General features: G+C 42.4%; 1 protein-coding gene across 2 annotated transcripts in view; it reads right to left on the bottom strand.

The window, feature by feature from the left end:
• Positions 1-221: 221 nt before the first annotated feature.
• The window catches only part of LOC122402381 (ecdysone receptor), a 152,769-nt gene continuing 127,874 nt past the window's right edge, over positions 222-25,116 (bottom strand). For both annotated transcript variants that reach the window (XM_043405106.1, XM_043405108.1), the window contains 4 exons: positions 17,777-18,186; positions 16,002-16,259; positions 15,207-15,582; positions 222-14,529 (listed from right to left, as the gene is read on the bottom strand). In XM_043405106.1, the coding sequence (XP_043261041.1) occupies positions 14,285-14,529; positions 15,207-15,582; positions 16,002-16,259; positions 17,777-18,186 (1,289 nt within the window). In that variant the 3' untranslated portion in view covers positions 222-14,284. The remainder of the gene's footprint in view (positions 14,530-15,206; positions 15,583-16,001; positions 16,260-17,776; positions 18,187-25,116) is intronic.

The following is a 25,116-nucleotide window of genomic DNA, read 5'->3' as shown; positions in this document are numbered from 1 at the left end:
AATTTACAAAATGAGGATGATCCGTAATTTGCATACGAAATGCGATCTCCGTTCAGCGAGAGAAAGGAAAGGAGAGAAAGGACATCAGTCGACTCGACAAAGTCATCCTATTAATCACGAATAACAATATGGCTACCAGCGGTCCTCCGATCTATGTACATACAGCGAGTGAGTTTTTAATTATTTCGTGAAACGATCGACCCAGGAAGAGAACTGAAAACGTTTCTTTTTTTTTTCTTTTTCATTAATGTGTGATCCATTTTCCACGGTCGAAGAGCTTTCGTAAAATGTAAATCATAGTCTTTTTTTTTTTAATTTACATTCGCTGGGTTTTACTTTTTACAATAAAATCGACCAGTTTCCCTTTCAAGCTTATTAAATTTCGCGATCCTGTCGAAACTGTCTTCCATGGGACACAATTATTGAAAAATATGAGAGAAATTTTGTTGTATTATTATATATAATTCTCATGAATTATACTCACGCGTAATAAATATTATATATAGTTCGTACAATTATTACTATGTCGTTAATGTAATATAAATAATTGTAAATTCAATTTCGTATATAATTCATGAAGATTGGTTTCTTTTTACAATAAAACTTTCATACACGTAGTTCGACGCGTAGGCAGAGTGATTCGAAGTAAACTCGTCAAGTGAAAAGAAGAAAAAAAAAAAGGGAAACAAAGACGCGAACAAATTCTCATCGGATGTTTCGAAAAAAAGAAGCTCCAGTCCCTTGCTCCACCATCGTGTTTTGTTTAAAAAAAATAGTCATCTCTTTATAATGTCTCTCACTCTCTCTATTACGCTACACCCTGATGCCCATTGCATAATCGATTATATGAATTTTTATTGCGTCCACGAGGTCGGATACGTCATTGTAGTTACTTTTTATCCCAGAAAAATATATGTTTATATATGTATGTATACACGTATATGTATATTTATTTATATACATAACAGAGCCTCAAGATGGAAACATCGACGATAGTGAAAACGTTATCTCAACATTTGTAAATTTCGTTTCGTTAATTATTTTACAGATAAGTACGCTGTAAATAATGGAACACACTTTTCTTTTCTTTTGGAATTGCCCAGCAATTTACAAACAGTTCACAAAACTTTAACTGTTCCAAGCAATTAAAAAAAAACAAAGAACGTAGATCACGAAATCCAAATATCCAATGCCCCGTGCTTCCCAAATACGGTTGAAAGCAAATAAAAAAAAATTTCTCCGATCATTTTGATCAAAATCGTTTCCTCTGCCCACGTGTCGGTCGATTGGCAACAATAAATTTCCCTCGAAGCTTCGAACGATAAACAAACGCGTGCAGTCCTCCACTCCGGGCCCATCCGGCAACAATAAACGAAAAATAAAGACAAAAAGTAAACAGGAGGGACAATGTACAAAGCTAATTTACAAAGGTGTCGTTCGGTTACCCTCTGTATTTCACGGTATGTTTTTTTTTTTTTATTCTTTTCATTTCTTCGTCCCTGCTCCCTTTTCCCTGCGTTATTATGTACACAATGCAACTCTCTTTGAACTCTTCGCTTCTGCGTGTATTCTCCGTTCTCGCTTCTTTTCGCGCGTTCGGCGTTCTCTGTCCCCTTATCCCTACGTAATTACATTTTGGGGGCGCAGATTCATCGTCCTCAAGGTCGCTATACTCTCGAACTCTGAAATTCTCCCGAATGGGCGTGGCCAACCCCAAGTCAGTTACCGCCTCTCGATCAGAAGAGGAATATTGAGATCAAAAGACCGTGAGAGATGCCACGACCGGACAAAAAAAGCTAAAGATGGTGGGGGGGGAAATAAGTGTTGACCTTGGAGATAATATTTCTGCACCCCCCCAGTATATTGTATTTCGTTTTCACGAACGTTATTATCCCTCGAACTTATCTCATATTTCGGCATTCGGTGAAATTTTTGTCGCTCGTCGTTTTCCTAGCGTCTGCGCACTCCACACCCCCAACCCCCCCCCCCCTCCCCCTACTTCCAAACCCTTAATCAAAAGGCGTGCAATACTGTGTAAGAAAAATAAATACTCTTTTTCGTTTGGTTGTTATCAATATAAACTTTGAACGCCTCTTGGATTCTCAGGAAAATAAATTCTTTAACGATTTTTTTCTTAGACGTTGCTGGTGTACACTTTACATTGAAAATTATTTAACACACCCTCGTTTCTTGTTACTTATGTGTTTTTTTTTTTTTCATTTTTACTTGTACTTGTTAGCAGGGTTCGATCGCCTTCGACCCCTTCGAGGGCGATTTTACATAATATTCAGTGTTTCCGTACAAACGAATAGAAAAATTTGAAATCTTTTATGACATTTCTTCGATCACGATAATTTCCGAATTTTCGATCTCGTTCTAATTCTGAGAGAAAATTGATTGCAACCGCCCTGGAAGAGTCGTAAAATTTCCCCGAAAACTACAGAATAAAGGGGCGAGGGATAGTTTCCTCGTTTCATCATGGTTCACAGTATTGCATTTACTCAATGAAACACGATCGATTACATTTAAAACGAAACGGACTCAAAAAATCAATTTTCGATTCGTCGAATTTACAAAAATTTATATTCACAATACTAAGGTGGATTATAAAATGGAAAATTGAGCTTGAGAATCGTTTTTTTTTCTTCCTTTCGTATCAAAATAATATGCAAAACCAATCCCCCCGAAGCAAAATTTCTTCAAGGGGGATCAAAGAATTCGTCGAGATATTAAATTCTTCAGAAACGATACAAGAAGAACGTTCACGATTAACGTTTCGAAGGGATCGAAATTCTTTGCAACGCGAATTTCATCGAATTTTTTTTTTACAACGTCGACTATAATCTTTGGATGCGGTTTCAAAGAATTTTTAATGAAAAGAAAATGAAACCAGAATCGTGATTGCACAAAAAAATTTTTCGAAAGACTCCAAGCAACAAAAGAATACCAACGAACTAACAAGAAGGCGGACTAAATATATTTTTTTATCGCGAACACACTGTTCGTTAAAAATTCTTCCGATCGCCGAGAAATCTAACGCAATAGAGTCCCACCAATGAACTCTGACTCGAATTCGCGAACTCGCGAAGAAAGGTTGTCAGCCCCGTGAAACACATACCGGCAACAACGGTTTTCGTCCTTTCCCCAAATATATTTCTCGCCTCGTTTTCTCCGCAAAAAATACACATCGATTTTAAAAGACAAATACATATCTCGTAGCTTCTGCCCGGTTTTAGCTCTCTATCTTCGTTTGTTAACTGTACATTCAGGATTCGTTTCGTCGCTGTCTCACACTCTCACACTCTCTCACACCGTCTCGCACATCTTACTCCCTTTCATCGTGCAACGCTGTTACATGCTTAAAGACTTCATCGTCCAGCAATCGTTAAAATTATTGTACATTATTAATTAGTAATCGTTAGAATATAATATTGTTGATGTATATATGGCTCCTCGCATGCCCATTGCGGAGAACACGTGAGTTATCAGGCACGCGTGAATACGTCGGAATCCCCAAAAATTCGGAGCCTCTTAAGGACCAGGAATACACGAATTGGCTCTCCAAAACTTTCCCAAAACTTCGAGCAAGCTTTCGACAGCCCGTTTTATTTTCCTGCTAGTTTATTTTTTTTTTTCAGGGTGGTTTTTAATCGGGGAACTTGGGGATCTCTTCAGGATCGACAGGCCGCGGAATTGCAAAATCGATTCGGCCGGGAATCAATTTAAATTACTCGAAACGTACAAATTTGTACAAAACTTTCCGTGAATCGTGCGCAGAGCTTTTGTAATTTAAGCAATTCGTGAAAATTTATGGTATCCGAACGGTGGCAAAGGGTGGCCACGAATTTTTCAATTCCGCAAATTTGGTAACAATCTCCCCCCGAGTCACGCCAATGGAGTTTCTCGATATCTACCTGGGGGCGCTATTCGCGCGTGCCTAACGGATATCTACGTCATGTAACTTCTATTAAACGCACGCGGGCGAATTATGTCGAAATGCACCGCCGCATTGCCAATTTGCAAAAAATCTCCCTTGCACCTGCGCGACGAAGTTTTCTCGCTTATTATGTTTTCACCATTTTTCATTTTTTTTTTTTCTTTTTTGTCAAATCCCCCCTCCCCTCTCACATTCCAGGCGGAGTGCACGCCGAGTCTTTCTCTCTCTCACTCGCCCACGCAACCCACACACGCACACGCACACACGCACACACGCACACACGCAACACTCTCAGACTCTCAGTTTCGTTCAAAAACAGAACCGCTAATTGTTGTACATACAAAGTATCTTGTTTGTCGATTTTTTTTTTTTTGAATAATTCGCGTCTGTGTTTTGCATACACACGTGTGAATTTAGTGTTGGGAATCGCAACGCGACTTTTTCCCCTCCTCGAAAAAAATTTCCTTTCGTTCACCCCCCTAACCCTCCTCCTTCTTCTCCTCCACCGCCCGCTGCTGCGAATTTAGAAAACTTCGCGAAATTCGCGTGAAACCGGTGGTTCCGCTAAAAAATTTTGTTTTTCACGATCCCTAAAAACACGAGAACCACCGACTTAGTTAATTTATTCGAGTATTCAAGACCGTCTCGATCGCCAACAAAGAGAAACAACGCCACCGAATGGTTTGGATCGATTTCAACGAATACCCTTAAAGAATTTTAATTTTGACTCTCGAAATACAATCGAATCTAACAAATCTAAATCTACTAGAATCACAAAGCGTCACCGCAGAATTTCTAATTTTGCTTATCGACGCGGGGGCGCCCCTCTGATTATGTTTCGGACAAAAATTTCACTCGGGGGCCCTCGCTCGTTCGCCCCGTTCCGGTCGGTTCGGAGTAAATCGGCCGCTCGAAGTCAAAGTATAGTTTTTCAACATTAGATTCACAGTCACGGAACTCGTAAACATTAGCAATTTGTCTTGAATCTGATTAAAAGAAAAGGAAACACTAAATCTAGCGTTAAATTGGTTTTGGACAAGATTCATAATGATAAAAGTGTCCTCGAGCGTCGAATTAATTACGAACCGATCGAAATTGCAACGAATGTATCGATAATTTCTTAAAATAACTTTCTTAGAAACGACTTTCCGATCACAAAGGCGATTTGATTCCCATCACTGTACGCAAAATACCGTGTACGTGTACGTGTACATGTGTATGTGTAAGTGTGCAACCTAGCGAATATAGTATAATTAATATATTGTATATATAAAACGCTCCAAATAGAAATAATATTTTACCAATTCTTTTTAAATCGAAACGCGGAGCAAAAACTCCCACAGGTTTTTGTTTACCCCCGATTTCCTCGTGTTCGTTTTACTTTTTTTTATCGTTTTTTTTTCGTTTAAAACGTACAACAATAATTCAGTCTAATACATTCCAAAGCACCAATTCGTTATAAGTTCGTCTTTCCAATAATGGGCCCGAGGCTTTTGCGCTCGGCCGTCAATTTTATTCGAAAAATTCATAATTGTTTACCACGATGAGAAATCGAATTCGCGCGCTTACGCCTAAAAAAAGAGCCGAAATTCTACGCCCCGTCTCATCTAATTTCACACCGACTTCTCGTTTAACAATAATTTCGAATATTTTACAATTAATATGTATAGTAGTATGTATATAGATTCTAGTAGAAGATACAAGACGCATTTGGTTTGCTTTTCGTGTTCTTCGAACAAGCGTACGCTATGTACACCGGTCTCGTGACCGATTGGATAAGTTTAACCGGTATAGTCGTGATTAATTATAATTTTTAAAACAAATAGAGATAAATTAGATATCAAATAACGTTCCTGATCGATTAAGATTCGACTAACGATGCTAATTCGCTAATACTTCGATTTCCAACACATCGAAGACATCTATTATTCGCTCCGATTGGAACTCGCCGTAGATCGCAATTTCATCAATTTCGCCTGGTTGTAGTTAAATTTTGAACGCGCAATATGAAAGTAATCCAACTCTGGGAAATTCCTATTAAAATTGCAAGCCGTCGCGTCGTGGTTCATCGACTACACCGTGCGTCTCATCCGATCGAACGAGCGTCGTGCGTGTACGCGTGTAAACGATTCACACCAGTGTGTAAGTATTCTTTTTTTTTGTCTTTTTCTTTTTAAAATTGGGTATCTGTCTTCTGTGTGCGTACGTGCGTTCCCAGTGTTGCAAGTACAAACGTGTGTGTTATGTATTAGTAGTAGTAATAGCAGCAGTAACAGTAGCAGTAATAGTAATAATAGGAGTAACAGTAGTAGTAGTAGTAAGTCGACCGGGTGCACATCCGACGAGGGCAGGTCCTAAAAATGACAAACAACGACGGTCGCATTTCTTCTCCTGGTCGCGAGAACCGAGGGGACAAATTTGTACGATTATCGGTACTATATTTATAGCAAATTTCTGGCTTTTCATCGCTCTCCTACTGTTTTTTTTTTTTTTCGCCACTTCTCTCTTCTCTTCCCGTCCATTCTCAGCGTTTTGTTTCGTTAGTTATTAGTTATATTCTTATCGTTTTCTTCAGACTTATTCGTATGCCTAGCAGCGACGTTTAAGTTCTAACATTTTACACGTTGTTATAATAAATCAACATTCAACGTTTCATCCGTTAAAAATTTTGTACGTTTTTTAGTCACGAACGTTGTAGTACTTTGGTGTGTTGGTATTGGCAGCCCCGAAAATTTTGTTGGCTCGTTTATAGGGTGGTAACGATCTGTCTAAACAGCTGTTTCAGCGAATGGGGGAGGAAAAAGTATTTATAATAATTGCGAAACTTCTCGATCGTCGAGTACCGATGTAACTTATTGCTATTTTACCTATCGAACAATTTTACATTTCGCATCTAACGAACAACGTCAACAAATTTAGCGAATCAAAAGCTTCCAAGGTTTCAGGTTTCCGATTCAATTATCGCCGGTGATCTAAGCGTCCTAACCGCGGCTAAAATTTTTTATCTAGGTCCAGAAAATAACAAACTGTTCGCGTGATACCTTTTTGACGAAACGTTCGTATCGTTGCTCGTAAATTTTTAACGAAATATTTCGTCGCAGAACACTAAACAAGGCCCGCTTTCGCGGTAGATCTCGAAATCGTTAGAAAGCTATGTGTGGGCATCGGTCCCGTGGCGAAAAATCCGACGGCCGTTCCGTTAACGATGAAAATTCTCAGGGCTCCTCCACGTTTTTCTCGTTACAAACATTTATGTACAATATAGAATTTCGACACGCGGACGAGAAAAAAGCAAAAGATGAAATAACCGTTCCGTTCGTGTACAACCCAGAAAAATAACATATAAACTACTATAACAAAGTATAATCATTTAACTTTATTTATAATAATCTTCAACTTATAAGCTTTCCTTCGTATCCTCTTTTTCTTTTTCCATTTTCTACAGCTTCCAATAAATTAAACGACTTCCTCCATCTCGCGATTAATAACAAGAACCTTCCTCTCACTCACGCATTCTCTCTTTCTCGCTCATCGCAGGGCCGGCGTTGCATCCAATAAGAAAATACCGTATTCTCGACCGTCTGTCGACTAATTACGAACGCGGAACGAATAATCGTTTCCCTTCTCGTTTACTGCGCACAATGAAAATATCGGGTTCGCGTTCACGGTGGTCGACTGTCGTGCCAAACCTTCGAACATCCAACATTTTTCGTTAGAAGTATGCAGAATGCTCGGGGAAAACGGCGCTGTCCGTCCGGTTGTCACCGACGACCGACATTTTTCACGCTCGCGACACGCCAACTTCGGAGACACTTTGCATCGAACAAAAATAGCATTAATTTCGACTCTATAACGAACACAGGAAGTCCTATTCACCGTTTCTTCACTTTAAAAGTGGGACTTCCTGCCAATAAGAAAATAAATGATTATTCCAGCGAATTAGAAATAAAAGGAGCACTTTTGGACGCGTCTTTTTGGCTCGGGGGCAGTTCCGTTCGTTGTAAAATATTTTCGAAACTATAATTCGTACTTAACGAGTAACGGATAAACAGTGGTTTATCTTCTATTCGTTGTTCGAAATTATTGCCTAGGCAGAACGATTTGGTCGCCTCTGACTCGTTCGAAGATGGAGGACCTGCTTGGAAACAGACTGCAAGCTGCTGAAGGATTCAACAACCTCCCGGGGGCGTTTAACGTCCGTCGTCGGTTCCATCCAACGGAATCCTTATTTTTTTTTCGTAATATTGGGAACCCGGGGATCAGTCGTCGCCGTGATCGCGTAACCCGGTCCCGAATATTTACACGTACATCTGCGTCTAGTGTGATTTTACGTACATAGAGGCGAAGGAGACACCTAGGAGAAACGGACAGATCAGGGTACCCGGGCGGACAAACAGACAAGAGAGATTGCGGCACGATGCGCGTACGTATAGGTAGATAATCAGCATGTGTGTGTGTGTAATGTGGTGTGTACACGTTTATGGGCGTGTCTGTGTGTGTGTGCGCGCGCGTGTGATCGTGTACAACGTGTGGCTCGACACATTTAAAAGGAGTATTATAGTTGTTCCTTAAAAAACACAGAAACTCGAGTCTACGCATTGGCAGTATCATGAACAAATCGCTCGCTCGTCCTCGTCAAACGGCAATTCGAAATCGAGCGGGCGCACGTGTGTGTATATAATATATTTTTTGCGTTTTTTTTCCCCTTCTTTTTTTCTTTTTTTTCGTTATTCTTAATATCCCTATGTCGTATGCGACGCGCGTGGTAGTGTCTTCTTTTGTATATAATCGTTTTTTGCGGTAGCATTTCGCACTCGTCGGCTTGAATCGCGAGGGGGAGAAAAACCGACTACGACATTCAGACAATGAGAAATCGACGTCAACGGTTAACGCCCTTGGCAGTGATCGTAGAATTGCATGTTCTTTTTTTTTCACATTTTTTTTTTTTTTTTTTTTAATTTTCGTTTTACTTTTTTCTGTTTCTCTCATCGTCTCGTGTACTCTGCGCGTCGCGCGTGCATGTGTGTATGGCGTGTCTCTGTGTCCGTGTGCAGTTTTCTCCCTTCCCCCGTTGGCTCTCAACCCCCCTCCCGCTTGTTCTTCTCTCGCGTTCCTCTATACACTCTGGTCCGCTCTGCTTCTTCGCTTTTTACCATTATTTTTCTTTTTCTTTTTATTCGGTTGTTCTTCTCGCGGAGTAACGTATGACCGGTTTCTGATTTGTCGAAGGATGCGGTTCACCTTGATTCCCGACCATCTACCGAGAGAATCTCTGGACGCGAAACCTGCCGGGGGAGAAAACGTCGCCCCGGGCGGTTCAAGTTTCGCGCGACTCCACTTTATCGCGTTCCTGGCCCTCGCGCCTCTATCGCGGCCAGAAAGAAGGATCGGTCCTGGAAGGAATCGCCCCAAAACTTAGTCAAACCCATTTACATTCTACTCTTAATACATTCGACACAAATTAAAATTTTTTTTTTATTTCGAATAGCTATTTATATTGAACTCTTTCAAAACTTGGTTGCGTTTGAGGGTTGTCAAAATTGGAAAACACTGCATTGAGTGTTTTGTATGTTTTACAGGTCAAGCCTGTTCTTTGAAGTCCGATTTCTTGTAAAAGTTTCACTTATCAATGTTTCTTTCTGCTCGTAACAAGGCAAATTGCTTGCGTCGGGAATCACGATGGCCGCCGTTCGATCGTCCTTTGTTCAACGGGGAAGCATCTGTCAAAGGGGTTGGTTCTAAACTCTACGAAACGAAACAGTGTCGATGACGACCTGCCGTCGACGGTCCGTGACGATTTTTCTGCGCTTCAAAGTATAGGGGATCTCCCTGCAGGACTGTCGATTCCGTTCTAGGCTCTCGTGACCGCTTGCGAGAGGCTGACGTTCTCGAACTCCCTATTTTAGCTGGGAGTACCAAAAACAAGACAACGTTGTTCGATGAGTCGAGCTCTGAAATCTTTCCTGTTCGTCAAAATTCAAAATCTTCTTGATCCACCACTCAACTGTCCAACAAACGATTCATTAGAAACGAAATTATTCCTCGAAGCTGAAACGCGCAATAGATTTGTCCATATCGATCATAGAAAATAATATTCAGACGTTCACTGTCCAGCCCCTTAGCAACATATCTAAAAGCGTGGCGCTATGACCCGTATACGGGTCATGGACAGTGAACGGCTTATACTGATTATCTTATTTATTTCTAGCAATTGCAGTTGCAAATCTGCATTTTCTAGCAACCAAAGCAACGACTCTGAAGAAAACCACAAAATATAAGATATGAAATGCGTTTTTTGAACCGACTACTAAAAACAAATTCCACGCAAAGTGTCCAGCTACTTTTCTAGACCAGTATTTAAACGATCATCATCGATTATCTCTAACCAATCAAGTCGTTAATGCGATTAAGAAAGAATGAAAGAGCTCGTCTGATCAAACCGAGGTCAAAATTGATCTGAGGCGAACGTCAACCCGTGGCTCGCACATGCGAGAACAATTCTACGAATTGCGAACGTGTTCACGACCGTTGCAGTACCCTTAAACAGATTACGTATCTAAACAGTGTTTACCTAAAGCGAATCAAAAAGGAAGTCTCGAGTACGAATAGACGATGTTGCAAGCTGTCCTCGCGCGCAGTACCCTTAAACGTTACTCGTTAAGAATTATAGAAGCCCAAAACGAACGTGTCGATGATGCTCGTCGATCAGTGGTATCCTCGACGACGCCGCAGATCGACGATAGAGGCAATGCCTGTTACAGTGTGGCCTGTGTCTTTAAGAAACTTCTTCCCTGCTCCCTTTGCGTTCGGCGTTTTCATTCACTCTGTCTCTTTCTCACGTGTTTCTCTCACATAAAAACGTCGATGCCTGAAAGCACTCAACGCGGTAGATGCACGAGTGTGTGGTACAACAATGCGGAGTACAGGTGCGTGCAAGTGTTTTTGTATGTTGTCTCTGTACCAGGTTCCCTCTCTATCTCGACGCGTTGCCGACCAGCCAGAAGTTCTACGTTTCATCGAGTCTCCTGGATGCTGTTTCTATTCTCAGTTCCTTCCTCGAAGTCGTATGTTAATTTCCTCGATGACGAGCATCTGGAGGCTACCTACTTCGGACGATGGGGCCCAGGTTTTCTTGGAGCTTCCATACATTCGACAGTAGAAGCCTCGAATCAGTTTATTTAATTATACTTCGATTTTCAAGAACGCCCCCTTTGCATCGCCTGCTATGTTGTTCAAGTACGTAGCTCGATCTAAACGATCCGGACACGGGCTCTTAAAGTGCCTCGAAGAGCTCGTAAGTTGTTTTCGCGGGCCAGCAACGCTTCGAGACGGTGTCTCCGAGTTCCCGAGAGTACACATAGATATCTTCGTCGTTAAGAAACTGAAATGACGCGCGTCGTCGGTAGGAGATGGCGATGATGGTTTGCGTGACGTTGCTTTTTTGTATTCCCCTCCCCCAACCCTTATTTCCTCGCGCGTCCTCTCCTCGATGTACTCTTTTCACCGTGTTAGCTCTGCTCCGTGCTTCTTGCGACGTTCGTTTCGTGGTGTTCTCGCGTACACTCTGCGGTGTGGCAGTGTCTGCCTTACGGCGTTTTACCTAGTGTACAGTTCTTTAATCATTTTGTATTTTTTTTTTTTTTTCGTCGTCTCCGCGGTTCGAGCCACGCCGCTCCGGGGTGTCGGGAAGCCATCTAAAATGATTGTTCTTTATCGTGGATCTTGGGGGGCCGTCTTTCCCACCGCCACGGAGCGACGAGATCGAAGGAGAAACGTTTACACGCGTGCAATGGTTTAAATTTATCGTTTTGCTATTTGCTTCGTTTAACGCGTAACAGATATAACGTTACAATAGTAGAACACGATACGTATATACATATATACGATGTTTCTAGATGTCCTAGGCGAAGTACTAGCAGTCGCTCCCGTCTCGTTCACCGTTCTATGTATGGAACCGACGCTCTTATCTGACTGTCCGCTTTTCATTGTTGATTATTCCCCCTAAATTACGCCCCTCGAAACGTCGTTGGAAAAAAAACTGAATTGCACCGCGCGTTCTCCCTTTCGCTCCTGTCTCTCGTTCGGATTACCATCTCGCACGCGTTAATACATGTTAACACGAATTACGTATTTTTTTTTTCTTTTGTTTCTTTTGCTTAACTTGCGTTTGGTATTTACTACGGAATACAACTGCGTACAATCAGTTAATAGCATAGAGTTACAGTGTTACAACATCGAGAATTTTAGTGTACATGTAACTGTAGCGACGCGTGAGTGTGTATGTGTCTGTGTGTGTGTGTGCCTATCAATTGCGTTCGACTGCTTTTCTCCGCTCGGTCGTTCGATTTTTGCGAGCGCGTGTACGTGTTTGTCGTTGTCTGTGTGCGCGCGTTCGTGTATACTGTACGTGCGTGTAAGTGTTTTGTTACCCCCAGTGTACGAGTTTCTATCTCGAGGGTGAGCGAACTGAAAATCAGTCCCAGAAGCTGCCGGGGCTATCTGCTGTTCTCAATTTTCAGCGCCCCCCCTTCTTGTTTGTTTACGACGGTCGTGTATTTTATGCTAGCATATTACGTTGCAGGGTCTGGCGAGTCTCAAAAGTCTCAAGTCGTCGAGCAAACAAATAAGTACTCCTAATCCGTGATGATCACTGGTTCCAACCCCCTTCCACCGAACCTGTACTTCTTCCCCATCTTTCGCGACCCTGTTCCGTGTTTCTCCTTAGAAAGATCTTTGTTCTTGTTTATACCGCACACCATCCAGTTCTTGTAAATTTCTCGCGAAACCCGTTTCCCTACCTCGAATCCCTCCCTCCGATCATCATTCACACTCTTTCTCGTTCTACCCCTCTTTCAATCCCTACTCTCTCAACCGTCTAAATAATTTCTTTTTTAACTCCACGTTTGCTCATTCTCTCTCACGCTCTCTCGCTCCGCACAGATTTTTACGATATTTTACTTGATTTTGTTGATTTTTTTTTTTATTAAAAAATTAAAACGGACGGTTAAATTTCATGATTTCGTTTGTCGGTGAGCCGATGTCCGCTGCTGAAGGCACAAGGCTTTGCACTTGAACTCGGTCACCTAGCCTAGCTTCACTGACTTACTACGACCTACTACCAACTAGCCTCGCTTACTTACTTTACTTACTTCCTACGTTTCTACTACGTTATTCCCACGTTCCCCGCTCGTTTACCCGTCGTTCTTCTGCCAAGTTCGCGAAAAAGAAAATCCCGGACGCGCGCAAATGCCAAGCCTCGTCTTCCGACCTTTCCGTCGCGGGAGATACTCGTTTCCCCGTAACATCGTTCCCGGAAACAAACGCAACCTTTACCTCGAAACCTCTTTCTTTCTTTCTCTCTCACGTTCACTCTGTCTCACCCCCGTTACCCTTTCTCGTATAAACAATGTACATGCTAGCAATATATTATTATGCTATGTGTGTGATATAGACTCTATGGTATCATTATGTATAATCGTATCATTTGTTATTCTTCTTTTTGTTTGTTACTTCGCACTCGATTCGTGGGTGGCCGAGTAGCTGCTCAACAGCTGCCCCGACCTTTGTTTCGACCTCTGTCCGGCACGCTACTAGTGCGATAATCATTTTTTTTTTCTTAATCATCTTTTCGTCTCTCCGTGTCTTTCTCATCCGAATTGCACGCATACGTTGAACACTCATTCTCTCTCTCTCTTTCTCTCTTTCTCTCGTTCGCTCGTACTCTCTCTCTCTCTCTCTCTCGCTTCCTAACTCTGTTGTCTTAGCTTTTATTTAGATTCGTACTGCCTTAAATCTTCACGTACGACGCGCCTGCCTTAAACCTGTACCTTACATTATACATTAGACATTTACATATCGATTCCGGGGGTAGCCAGGTAGAGGATATAGTAATAACATAACTGTAGGTAGCTCCTTATTACAGTCTCTGTACTGTCTCTACGTATCACAGCCTGGATGCCTCGCCACTGCCTTCTTCGTATTCTTTTGTAATCCCTACTTTTATTCCTCGAGCTCTCGTTTTCCCCGCGTCTGGGCTCGAACGCGACGCCTTTGGCTCTCTCCGGTCTCTTCGTCGAAGGGCCGCGCAGAGCCCCGGGAAACTGAGCGTAGCGACTCGTAACGACCTGGGTTTGCTTGTTTTCGGACGCGCGGCCGACTTCGTCGACGCCGAGGGCAGTGGCATGGTTGGTGCACTTAGTGTACAACATGTCGCGCACGCCGTTATCTCAACGTCCACGTTTAGCTCGTCGTCTCTCGCCGCGCTCCAGCGTCGTCTTCGACGTCGCGCGGACTGATAAACACTTGTTAGCCGATCGGCGCGGGCGCCGGTGACCGGCTACGGGGAAACTAGGGCGTCACGTCCCAGATCTCGGCGAGGAAAAGTGGCAGCTTTTTGTTCTTGAACTTCAGACTGAAGCACATCTCGCTGTTCTGGTTACCGAGGGTCCGCAGCTCTGTCAATACGGACAACAGCTTGGCGAATATCGTGCCGGACTTTGGCCTGCGTCTGTTGTCCACGTACGCTTTCAACGCCTCCAAGTAGATCTCCTGGATCTTCTCCACTTTCCAGCCTTCCAGCAGGTTTGGCCTCTCTGCGAACCAAACGATAACACCACCCCTTGAATGGAACATTCGCTCGGGAATGTTTCAAGGGACCACGAGGGACTCGAGAGTTGAAATATAAACTATGTTCGTTCCCTTACTGAATTATTTTACAAATTGGTAAATAGAAATTAACTTTCCTTTAAAGCATTTTTGGGGGTTCTGTGGAAGATATTGTAAGAAAAGGATAGGGAGGAGGATATTGGGAGTCGGTCGAGGATTGTACATATGCAAACGGAAGGTCGGTCAAGTGCTTGCGAGAAGAACGATTCCTCTGGCGGCGAGTACGGGAAGCGATGTGGACTCCACAGAATATAAAAAATAATGAACTAATGGAGGATATTAATAGTTTAAACTTGCGAAGGGCCCCGATAATCCACTTAAGGGTTAAAAATATAAATCTGTACGCTGTCTACAAATTAAATATGGCCGATTTTAAGGCGTCGAATCTGCCCATTTATTTACTTTGATGAGGACTCAGAAATTAATTCCCATTGCTAGTTCGACTATCAAGTTAATTTGAAAAGAAAGCCTAAATCTGTGGAATATAAACCAGGAATGTCGACCATGTATTTCTCCGTTACGGACAAAACGAAATATACCCGGGTTCGAGAAACTTGGCTCGATGGAAACGTTAACAGCTGGCGTTGCGTTTGCCTTTGCGTACCTGAGAATATGACAATGGCCGTTAACAACGCGTACTCTGCGTTGTTGACTTTCATGGCATACATCTGCCGACAGAAGTGCAGCAGATCCTCGATCGTTTCGCCCATGCCTGCTACGTTATAGCTGTCTCTCGTGTACGGCTGGTTATTGGCGAATATTATGCTGTCCGTTTGCACGTCGTACTTCCTTGCCATTCGGAGCATCATCACCTCGCTGGAACAGGCTTTCAGCAGGGCGATCTGATCCTCGCGTAACAGCTCGTCGAAGCCGGGTAACCTCTTCGAGAACTCGACGATCAACTGCACCGTCAGGATCGTGATTTCGGTGATGTGCCTGAACTTGTAATCGCTGATGTCCTCACCCTCCGACGGCTGATTCTGGAAATCACCAACACGTGACCGCCATTGTTAATATTATTCTACGTTAAGGATAACTCGAAATATTGGGTCGTTGAGAAAGTAACGATAATTTGTTAAATCAAATAACTAACACGTTGACTGTATATGACCCGTATACGGTTCATAGCATCACGCTTTTGGATACGCTGCTAAGAGACCGGACAGTGAACGCGTTAATGCCATAATATGCAAGTAATGGTGGGTGAGACTCCAAATCTGTATTTATGGCTCTACTAATGAATGTGTAGAATACATTTGCTCGAATTTGATACATGGCTAACGCGATCAGGGTCGACTCGGTGTACGAATCTTTCTAACGTCGAGGAACATCCTCGAGGCTTTGCAACGCATGAAACTTGGTTCACAAAGAGTTTCGAAGGAATTCAAGGCGTGCTTACCGTGATCCTCTTGAGATCTTCTTCACTGGGTTGCTCGTACTCGTTTTGAAAGTAGACGAGCCTGTGTATCAGCTCCTCCTGTTCGGGGCTAATCGGCTTCACGTAGCCGTAAGGGCTGACGGGGGTTAGAATACCACTGCTCCCGGACGTGGACAAGGATTCGGCTTCCGCTGGTTCGATCTTCACGCCCATTTGGTCGCTGCGTATTCCGCTGCCTGGCGAACCGTTCATCGTTGTACTGTTCGGCTTATCCTTTTCCTGTAAACGAACGTGAAGCTCGGTGACTGGTCATCGCGTGAAACGCCGGAACACGGCGCGCACCGATGCTGTTTCGAATAACATGGTCCCTCCCCCCAAAAAGCAGCTTTACCGTTCGCTTTAACAAAATCTGGCCTACCCCTAAAAATGTCGAAAAGCCCCGTTTTGGTAATTCAGTAATTTCAATTCTTATTCGAGTGGCGAGTAGTTCACTCGTACGTTGCCACATATACGTTAGTATTTCATTCCAGAATCCCCCTTTTACAATGTTTTCTTTTAGTTTCGACTTAAGTGTGTGAGTATATACAGGGTGTTCGACCACCTCTGGGAAACATTTGAATGGGAGATTCTAGAGGATAAAATAAGACGAAAATCAAGAATACCAATTTGTTGATTGAGGCTTCGTTAAAAAGTTCCATACCGATCGGAAAATTTTTCGGCGAAAAAAGAATTTTCCAAATCGTTCTGGAAAAAATATTTTTAGCTGCGGGGGTTAATTACAATAATTTTTGGTGAATAGACATACCCTCGAAATCCTAACCATTTCCGAGAAAAAAATTCCTTAACCGAAAATATAATTTCAGGTCAGAAATATCACTCCAAAATTTCGTGTGTATCTTTAAAACATCATAACTTCTGAATGGATTGAAGGATTTCAATGTTTCAAAAAGCAAATAACGCGTAATTTAGTGAAGAATATGTAGAAATTCTAACAATATTGAAAACGTTATTCCTTGACCCCGTAAAGTGAGAAAAACTACATAAAAATGGTCCAATTTCCAAACAGCCATAACTCTTGCAATAGTGAATATATTTCAATGAAACTTTTTTCTGAAGTAGGGGTCATGGGTACCTACAAAAAAGTATCAGACAACTTTTCTATAGGGCGTCAAACAAAATTATTAAAAATGAAAAACGAATTTTTAAGAAAAACCGACAGGGGGTTTTTCGATGAAATTAAAAAATTTCAAATTGTTCTAAAAAAATTATTTTTGATTGCGAGGGTCAATTATAACCATTTTTGGTGAATAGACATACCCCCGAAATCTTGCGCGATTTCGAGAAAAAAATTCAATACGGGCGGAAATTTAATTGTTAATAACTTTCTAACGAAGCTTCAATCAACAAATTGGTACTCTTGATTCCCGTCTTATTTTGGCCCCTACAATCTCTCATTAAAATTTTTCCCATGAGTGACCAAACACCCTGTACAAAATAAAATAAATAAATAAAAGGTAAAAGATATTTCCCCCTTTGTCCTGGCTAATTTGTTCCCGAGATCATTGTTCAAGTATTTTTCTAATTTTGTCTACTAAGTTTATAAATTGTAATATGTTCCCATAAAAATGGTTTCGTTTCGATCGACTGTGAGAAAGAATTTCTTCTCATGTGTATAAGCCTTCTCAAATACAAATACGAGTGCAAAGGGTCAAGTGGAAAAAACTGAAGAAATAGAAGATTGTCATGGATTGAAAATGATCTAGAAGCGAACGATCGTTGGAATCGATCGACTCTACCTTCTGCGCCTTCTTCTCCTTGCGTTTCACAGCGCACTGATACTCCGGCACAACGCACTCCGGCCTCATGCCGACGGTCAGACACTTCTTCAGCCTGCACTCCTGACACTTGCGCCGCATGTACATGTCGATCTCGCAATTGTTCCCGTATTTACACTGATAGACCGCGTTCTTCGTGATGCTGCGCCGGAAGAAGCCCTTGCAACCCTCGCAGGTCAGGGCGTTGTAGTGGTACCCGGAGGCGCGGTCCCCGCAGACCAGGCACAGTTCTTCCTGCTGCCGCGGCGTCGGTCCTTTCTTCTTCCTGGCGTCGCAGCCGTCGGCACCGCCGCCTCCTCCGCCTCCTCCACCTCCTCCGCCTCCGCTTCCATAGCCGTTCAAAGAGCCAGGCTGCGACAGCTCGTCCCTACCTGCGAACACACCGATTACCAAATTATCAACTGGCAAAACAATCACCCCCAGTCTCTTCGATTATCTTATTTTTGTAGGGTTCTGCGAATACGTTTAACGTTATCTGCCGACGCGACATTGCAAGCTGCGCTGACCTATCATCAAAGATGACCGACACCTTTTGTTAAAATGCCGCGTTCTGCAATGGTCTGGAACTTTATACCCAAACGTACGATAGATAAGAAACCCAACTAATAAGCTCGAACACGATCAAGAAAATTTCATTCTGTGAGGCAGTGTAAATTCCAAATTTCGAGCTTCGACACGATATCTATTTGTTTTCTATCGAATTAGAAATTGTATCCTCGTTAATTTTAAAATATCGAACGGCACGAATTTTTGGAACGACCTAATATACAGTTAATCCCATAAGTATTCGTACCCTCGTTGCTTGTAAGAGAAATTTGTTGAAATCAATCGATGCATGTAAGATTTTGCAATAAACATTTAGCTATAAATGAACACGTGTATAAAGTTTATTTATACCAAATTATAACAAAACTGATTAACTAATAAAAACATATTGATTTTACTCTGCATAGTACATAATAGCAGTTCACAAAAGTATTCGTATCAGTGTAGATTTTGTCAAAAAATCGCATGTTATGGTAACTTTTTAACATTGTATCAATTTTCTAGTATTCCGTGGGTCCACCTTTATGCCTTATTACATCGTTTAATCGATTTGGCATACTTTCTACCAGTTTTAAAGTGATATTTGAAGTTTGGTACCACGCTTTGGGGCCAACGATAATAAACAAATAATCGAGAGTTGAAAAAAATTAAGCTTCAGATTTGTGGCGAGTTGCAAGAAACTACGAACGTCCAGCGGAGCAAGGAACGACGGGGAGAAGAAAAATGCGGAAAAGTTCGCGCGTTGCGGAGCACGCGAGCGGCCAAAGCGCCGCAATTTGTCCGCGCGAGTTCCTCTTCGCCATGTTTCCGGTGATTACGAGACGCGTTACGCCGCGAGTGTGCGCGCGCGTGTAACGCCCGTGACTCGTTCGGCCGCGAGGAAACGGGTTCCAGTAACCTACGTGGCGACATCGTCTCTATTACCCTCTTTACCTGTGAAACTCGTCGAATGGAACGCCGGAGCGATGGAAGTCACGGTCGGTGAAAGTACGCCGCCGCTGCACGCGCCTTTCTTTCACCAGAGCGGAATCGAACTCGTCGCGGATAGAAGCCCGAACGAATCACGGTGGAACGAAGAATCCGAAGGGGTACGACCAGGGCCGAAATAAGGCTCCTAGAGGCCCCCGAAATCGAAAAAATGCAACTTTTTCGCGCTCCAAACGTGTAGCTTTCTTGACACTAGGTTGAAATCCGTAATGATGTTTTGAAATGCAGGCTTTGCACTCCAAAAACCTTGTTTTTATCATGCTCGGATGGTAACTGATCTTTGAAATCAACAAGACGTACGTTGATAGAGACGTATGCGCAGTAGTGCCTCGATTATTGCATAAAAGCTTGGTGCGTTGTAAGAATCATAAGTAGTTGCACGAGGTTAATTCTTGGTTTTCGATGAATAAAAACAGGGTAAATCTTATATTATTCTTTTCTTCTTTGCACTCCAAATTCACCATTTTGATCTTTGAAATCTAGAACGTACGTTAATTGCGTGACGCAGTAGTACTTCGATTATTGCATAAACGCTTGGTGCGTTATAAGGGTCGTAAGTAGCTGCACGAGTTATTGGTTTTCTCCTTATAAATCAATAAGCAATATTTTTTACTACAGTTGACAGAGTAGATTTAATTTTCAGGACCAAATGAAAACATGAACTTTTATTATTTAATCTCGAGTCTACGAAAGTAGTGTCGAATGTAAATTATTACTGTTCTTGATTGTAGGAGTATTATAGCGAGGCGTCGGAAAGTACGGAGACCCCATTATCGTTGTTGTTAATTTTTACCGACTTTCCATTCGGTAAGATTTTGCTGGATGTTCTCCCGTTGCGAAAAGCGAAGGTACTTTCTCGATGATTCCGCGAAGAGATGCTCGAGGACGGGTTCCCTGGATCACACGGAAGTACTGAACATCGCGAAAACATCCGGCTGGAACACTGAGACACTGACCGTGCTAGGTGGTCACTCGGTTATTACCCCTTCTGCGTCGTTCATGCGATCCGACCGATCTTTTCGCCGTCCAATAGCTCAATTCTCTTCGTCTGTCGGTCAACTTCTCATGAGAATCTCGCAATATCATTATTCGAGTCCCCTGGAATTTATCGAATTTCCAAATCGCTGGATATCCACGCCAAAATGATTGATTTTGCATGTATCCCTAACGCGAATCGACGCAACACTCGAGGCTCGATCGTTTATATCAGTGGTGTTCGAAGCTTTGACATTAATTCTCTCGAGTGCTAAATGACAAAATAATTTGAAATCAAAACAGTAATTACGTTACGATTTAATGGAATTTTAAGTAACTCTTACTATTTTGTTTTAACAAGCCAATCTCCTTCATCCTGTCATCCAGGGAAGACGCCGGTCGTTAATCACGATTCGCTAGCGTTCGCCTCTGTAACTTCTATTCGGCCATTAACCTACTCCTATCTACTGCTTTAGACCGGCGAAACCTTTTAACGATGACAAATCGCTGGCTAATTAATTATTCAAGCGACCAGCAGTTTCTCGCCAAAGAAAATTACCGATCGTCGATCTCACGTAGTTTTCCGATTCTCCTCGCGCTTTCACGAGTCTGTACCGAATGGAAAGCGAAAAACAATCACCCTATTGCAAATTATCCATAATGAACCGCGAACTCAAAGGCAAAGGTCGCCACATTGGTTGGAAAATTGGTAGAAAGTATTAATAATTATGGTTCGTAATGTTTTGCTAACTTTGTTTAATGACAAACAAAAGTTTCGCCATTTCTCGGCAAAGTAGCAAGTAAATCGGCTTTGATGATAAACAGAAGACAGCTTGAAGGTTTCAAATCCAGTGTTAACTCAAATTTGAAGAATTTCGACTTGCTTGTAGATCGATTTATCGAAGCAAGAGCGCATCAGGGTTTCGAGACGCGAGAAGAACGATCGGTAGAAAATTTTCGCGAAGCTTGGAGCTGAAGCGTTCAAGAACGAATTTGCCCAGAGATCCAGCCGCAAAGGAGAAACTAAAGCCCCGATAAATCAGTGGCACGACTCGACGCACCGGCTCAACATCGATGCCGTAACGAGTTTGTGTACATATTGGTAAGTAGCACACAACGATTCTATATAGAGCCGAACGAACAGACTTCTCGTTGCTCTGCTACGGAGGCGTTACTTGCTTGGGGAATTCTGTTAACTCGTTATCGGTGGATCAAAATTTCGAGGGTCCTGGTGGACCGAAATCGAACGACCAGGGATTAACAAACCGAGATGGAAACTCATGGAGATTCATTTATTGCTAACGGAAAACTTGTTTTCGCTACTAGATATTCTAACTTTTGAGATATAAAGAAAAAGACACGGTTAATATATATATCATCGATCCAGTCTAGTAGACGGTGACAGTAGTGTCAAAAATGAAAATACAAAATGAATCATCCAACAATAGCCACCTGGGGAAAATCAACGAGCTAACCATTTCTGGATAAACTGATTATAAGGGGTGAAAAGTGTACTTATTAACCACCCTTCGGGGATCGAGGATTCCTCACGAGCTTTTGGGGTGTTCTGCGAGTTACAGCAATATAATTGATAAAAGAAACATTGCAAGAGGAACGATGATCCTAAGAATGGATGACGATGGCCCAAGGCGAACCGCGAGGTGATCGAAGCTCCAAAACACCGGACAAACCCGATCAGCCGGGTCGATATCAGTCAGTTCATCCAGAATCCGAGTGAACACCTAGCAAGTGTAATCCTTTGGAGCGCTGGGGCTCTCGACGTGGCTCTATACTCTATGCCGGCAAGGTTTCCGTGCTAGTTAGTAGCTCTCTCACGGCGGAGCAGTGAGCGGCCTTGACTCTGGCTCGCTCAACGGATGCCTGTGTAGCCACAGGTACCAACCTACACGCGCGTTTCCCCTGCGAACGCGTCCTTCTCGTTCATCCAGCTTACTCAACGAACGGTGCTCGCCTCTCTCTTCCGAGGATCGTCTCCTCTCTTTCCGTTGCCTCTGCACGTCGATGCTCGCGTCCTCGTCGTTCGTTCGACCCGCGTCTTTTCCCCGTCCCGATCTGCGCTGTCGCTCTTGCCAAGAGAGGAAAGATAAAACGGGCCAGCGAGCACTGCTTCTCGAGCTGGCGAACCTCGCTTCCTCTCCACCGGCCACGGTGGGAGGGAGACGCGACGACGTGTCCTGGCATAGAGTTCTTCGGCGACTGCCCAAGAGTTTGGCCGCCAGGATAGCTCCGGATCGCTTTTTTGGCCGCCAACGTCGCTCCTGAGAGGACTCGAACCGCGTCGAAGCCGTTTTCTTCCGATCGAGATACAATTTGTTTACGATTTCTTGCCCGAACGTCGATTAATCTCAATATTCGATCCTAGCAATTTGTCTAAAATAAGCTATATTTAACCCCCTGCACTCCGAAGACTTTTTTTCGACCACCTACTACTACTCAAACACACTTTCTTATGAAATAGATGAGGGAATTCCCCTAGTACCGGACACTTAAGGTCTTTTTTAATATTTAATGCCTTCTATACTGTTTTATTTATAATTTAACAATACTAGAAACCAATATAAAGCAACGAAACAAATAATATTATTATAATAGTTAACCGAAACTTTGGTTAAACTTTGGTATAGAATTTGAACAGATCGTTAGATGAACGTAATTCAAAACAGTTTCAATTCAGAGATATTGGTACAAGCTTTGTGTGCCCATTTTGCACAGCCACAACACTCAATCCAGTCTCCTTCGTTGCTTTCTAAACAAACCACGCAATAGTTCAGAAGTTTCGTTCTCGTAGTTTGAATATTCTGGTTTTCCTTTCTCCGATTATGTATTTTGTCCTGTATAATCACTTTAAAACAATATCATCGTGTTTCCATAGAGTGTACATCCAAATTGTCCCTTCAGAGGGGACCAGCCGAGTGCAAATTGGAACGTAAGCTTTGAATTAATATAAGAAAATGTGTTTCTTACTTCCCCACCCGAAAGAAAGGGACGAATAGTAATAAATTTTGACGCAACATCGGAACAAAAGAATACTTTGCATCGAAGAGCAGTCTATTTAGGGTTAATGGCGACGATTTACACGCGAGAATGGCGGGAGGATCGCGGTCGAGTGACTAAGACGCTGGGACAAGATGGACGTCTAGCGGCGCGTCGCTCTATTGCCGCTGACTATCGTTAAAGTCTCTGGAAATCCGCGCGAAATCCGAGCGTCACTCGCGAATTATGGCGATCCGTGACGCGCGTTCGGCTTCTCTTTCATTCCCGTCACATTTCACGAGAACTGCGCGTCTTCCTGAAATTAAAATTCACCGTTCGTCGCCCGGGAAACACGATTTCAGCATTTCGACGAATCACGAGGCCCTAACAGCCGACGCGATCGATCTTTTCGATTCATCGAGTCGTCGCAAAGATGCGGTTTTCTCTTTGTACAATTGTTTAACCATATGGTCCCCGAATGTGGTACAGTCATCGTACCAAATAAAAAGAAAAATGTACAAAAGAACATAACAATAGCTGTACTTATCGTAGGAGAAATCGTGACATATCTGATTCCTATTAGAAATACAATTACTGAGAACGCTGAATCATTTGGCTAAATTGAAAGTTTCAATTAATATCGTTCGAAACTGAAAGTTGTGAAACAAGTATAGAGGACAAAGAACGATTCAGACACGAATTACTAATCGTGCAGAGAGACAATACGAAAACCATCGAAGTCGTCAAGAATCGTAGTACAAATAAATCCAACGTTTTTTTTTACGATAAAAAGGAATGTTTTGGAGAAAAGTAACAACGTTTATCATGTCCAACGTTTTGCAAGCATCGAACACGCTGGGAAATACGGAGAGACAAGAACATGCGACCTTGCCCTACCCTGATGTCCCTTTAAATGGCGGCACCCATCTCTGTTCTCAGTCTGGCGCGATATATGGATGCATACGTAACTAATGGATGTCATATCCGGTCACGGTATGCGATCTGATAAGATCTGAAAACAAAAGGAAAAGAAGAGAGAACACGACAACGAACACGCGACGGCCATACTCGCAATCAGAAGATAAAGATGGGCGCAGTTTCTCCCTCCCCCAACCGATAATTTCGTACGATTATTCTTAAAGTTCGTAAAATTGTTTATTAGCGGGGCGTGTATTTGTTAAAAATATCAATCGAAGCGAAATAATGGCTTATTGTTGATTTTTTTTACTATAAAGCAGTCTTTTTCATTATTTATTACGTAATCGTCAATTAACTGATAGGTGTTGTATCAGAATAAATTCGCTGAATTAACCTTACCGAGTAGTTCAACAGCACTCCTGGACGAAAGCCAGTTTTTCGATACTATACTTATCGCTTAAATGTTACATAATATTTAACGAAAACGACTGTCTGCTCTTCTATTAATTAATATCATAAATACATAGTCGTTATTTCGATTTAATATAATTAAAAAAATTGTCCAATTAACTTTCCCTCGGTGTTGTGACGCGATTATTATTAAAAACAGTGACAAAATTGCAATCTGGAGTAATAAACATTCTATCGTGGCCGATAAAAAGTCGCAATTGATTGGCGAAAATCGTATCGTTGCAAAAATGTGCAATCGTTCTTAATTAATTGGTACAATTTTTGTAAATCACAAACACCGGTCGCAAATAATGACAAGAGAGTACATAGAATCCTTTCGATCGAAAATTTATAAATTACCATATCAGAATAACTGAAAAATACAAAATCAAATTTTTCCATACAAGGTTTCGTATTCGAAAAAATCGATT

Source organism: Colletes gigas, unplaced genomic scaffold, assembly GCF_013123115.1.
Source record: "Colletes gigas isolate AHSC1104 unplaced genomic scaffold, ASM1312311v1 Colletes_gigas_Sc00035, whole genome shotgun sequence".
In the NCBI taxonomy this organism is placed as follows: domain Eukaryota; kingdom Metazoa; phylum Arthropoda; class Insecta; order Hymenoptera; family Colletidae; genus Colletes; species Colletes gigas.
Note: the sequence above shows the minus strand (reverse complement) of the source record. Positions and strands in the feature narration are given on the sequence as shown.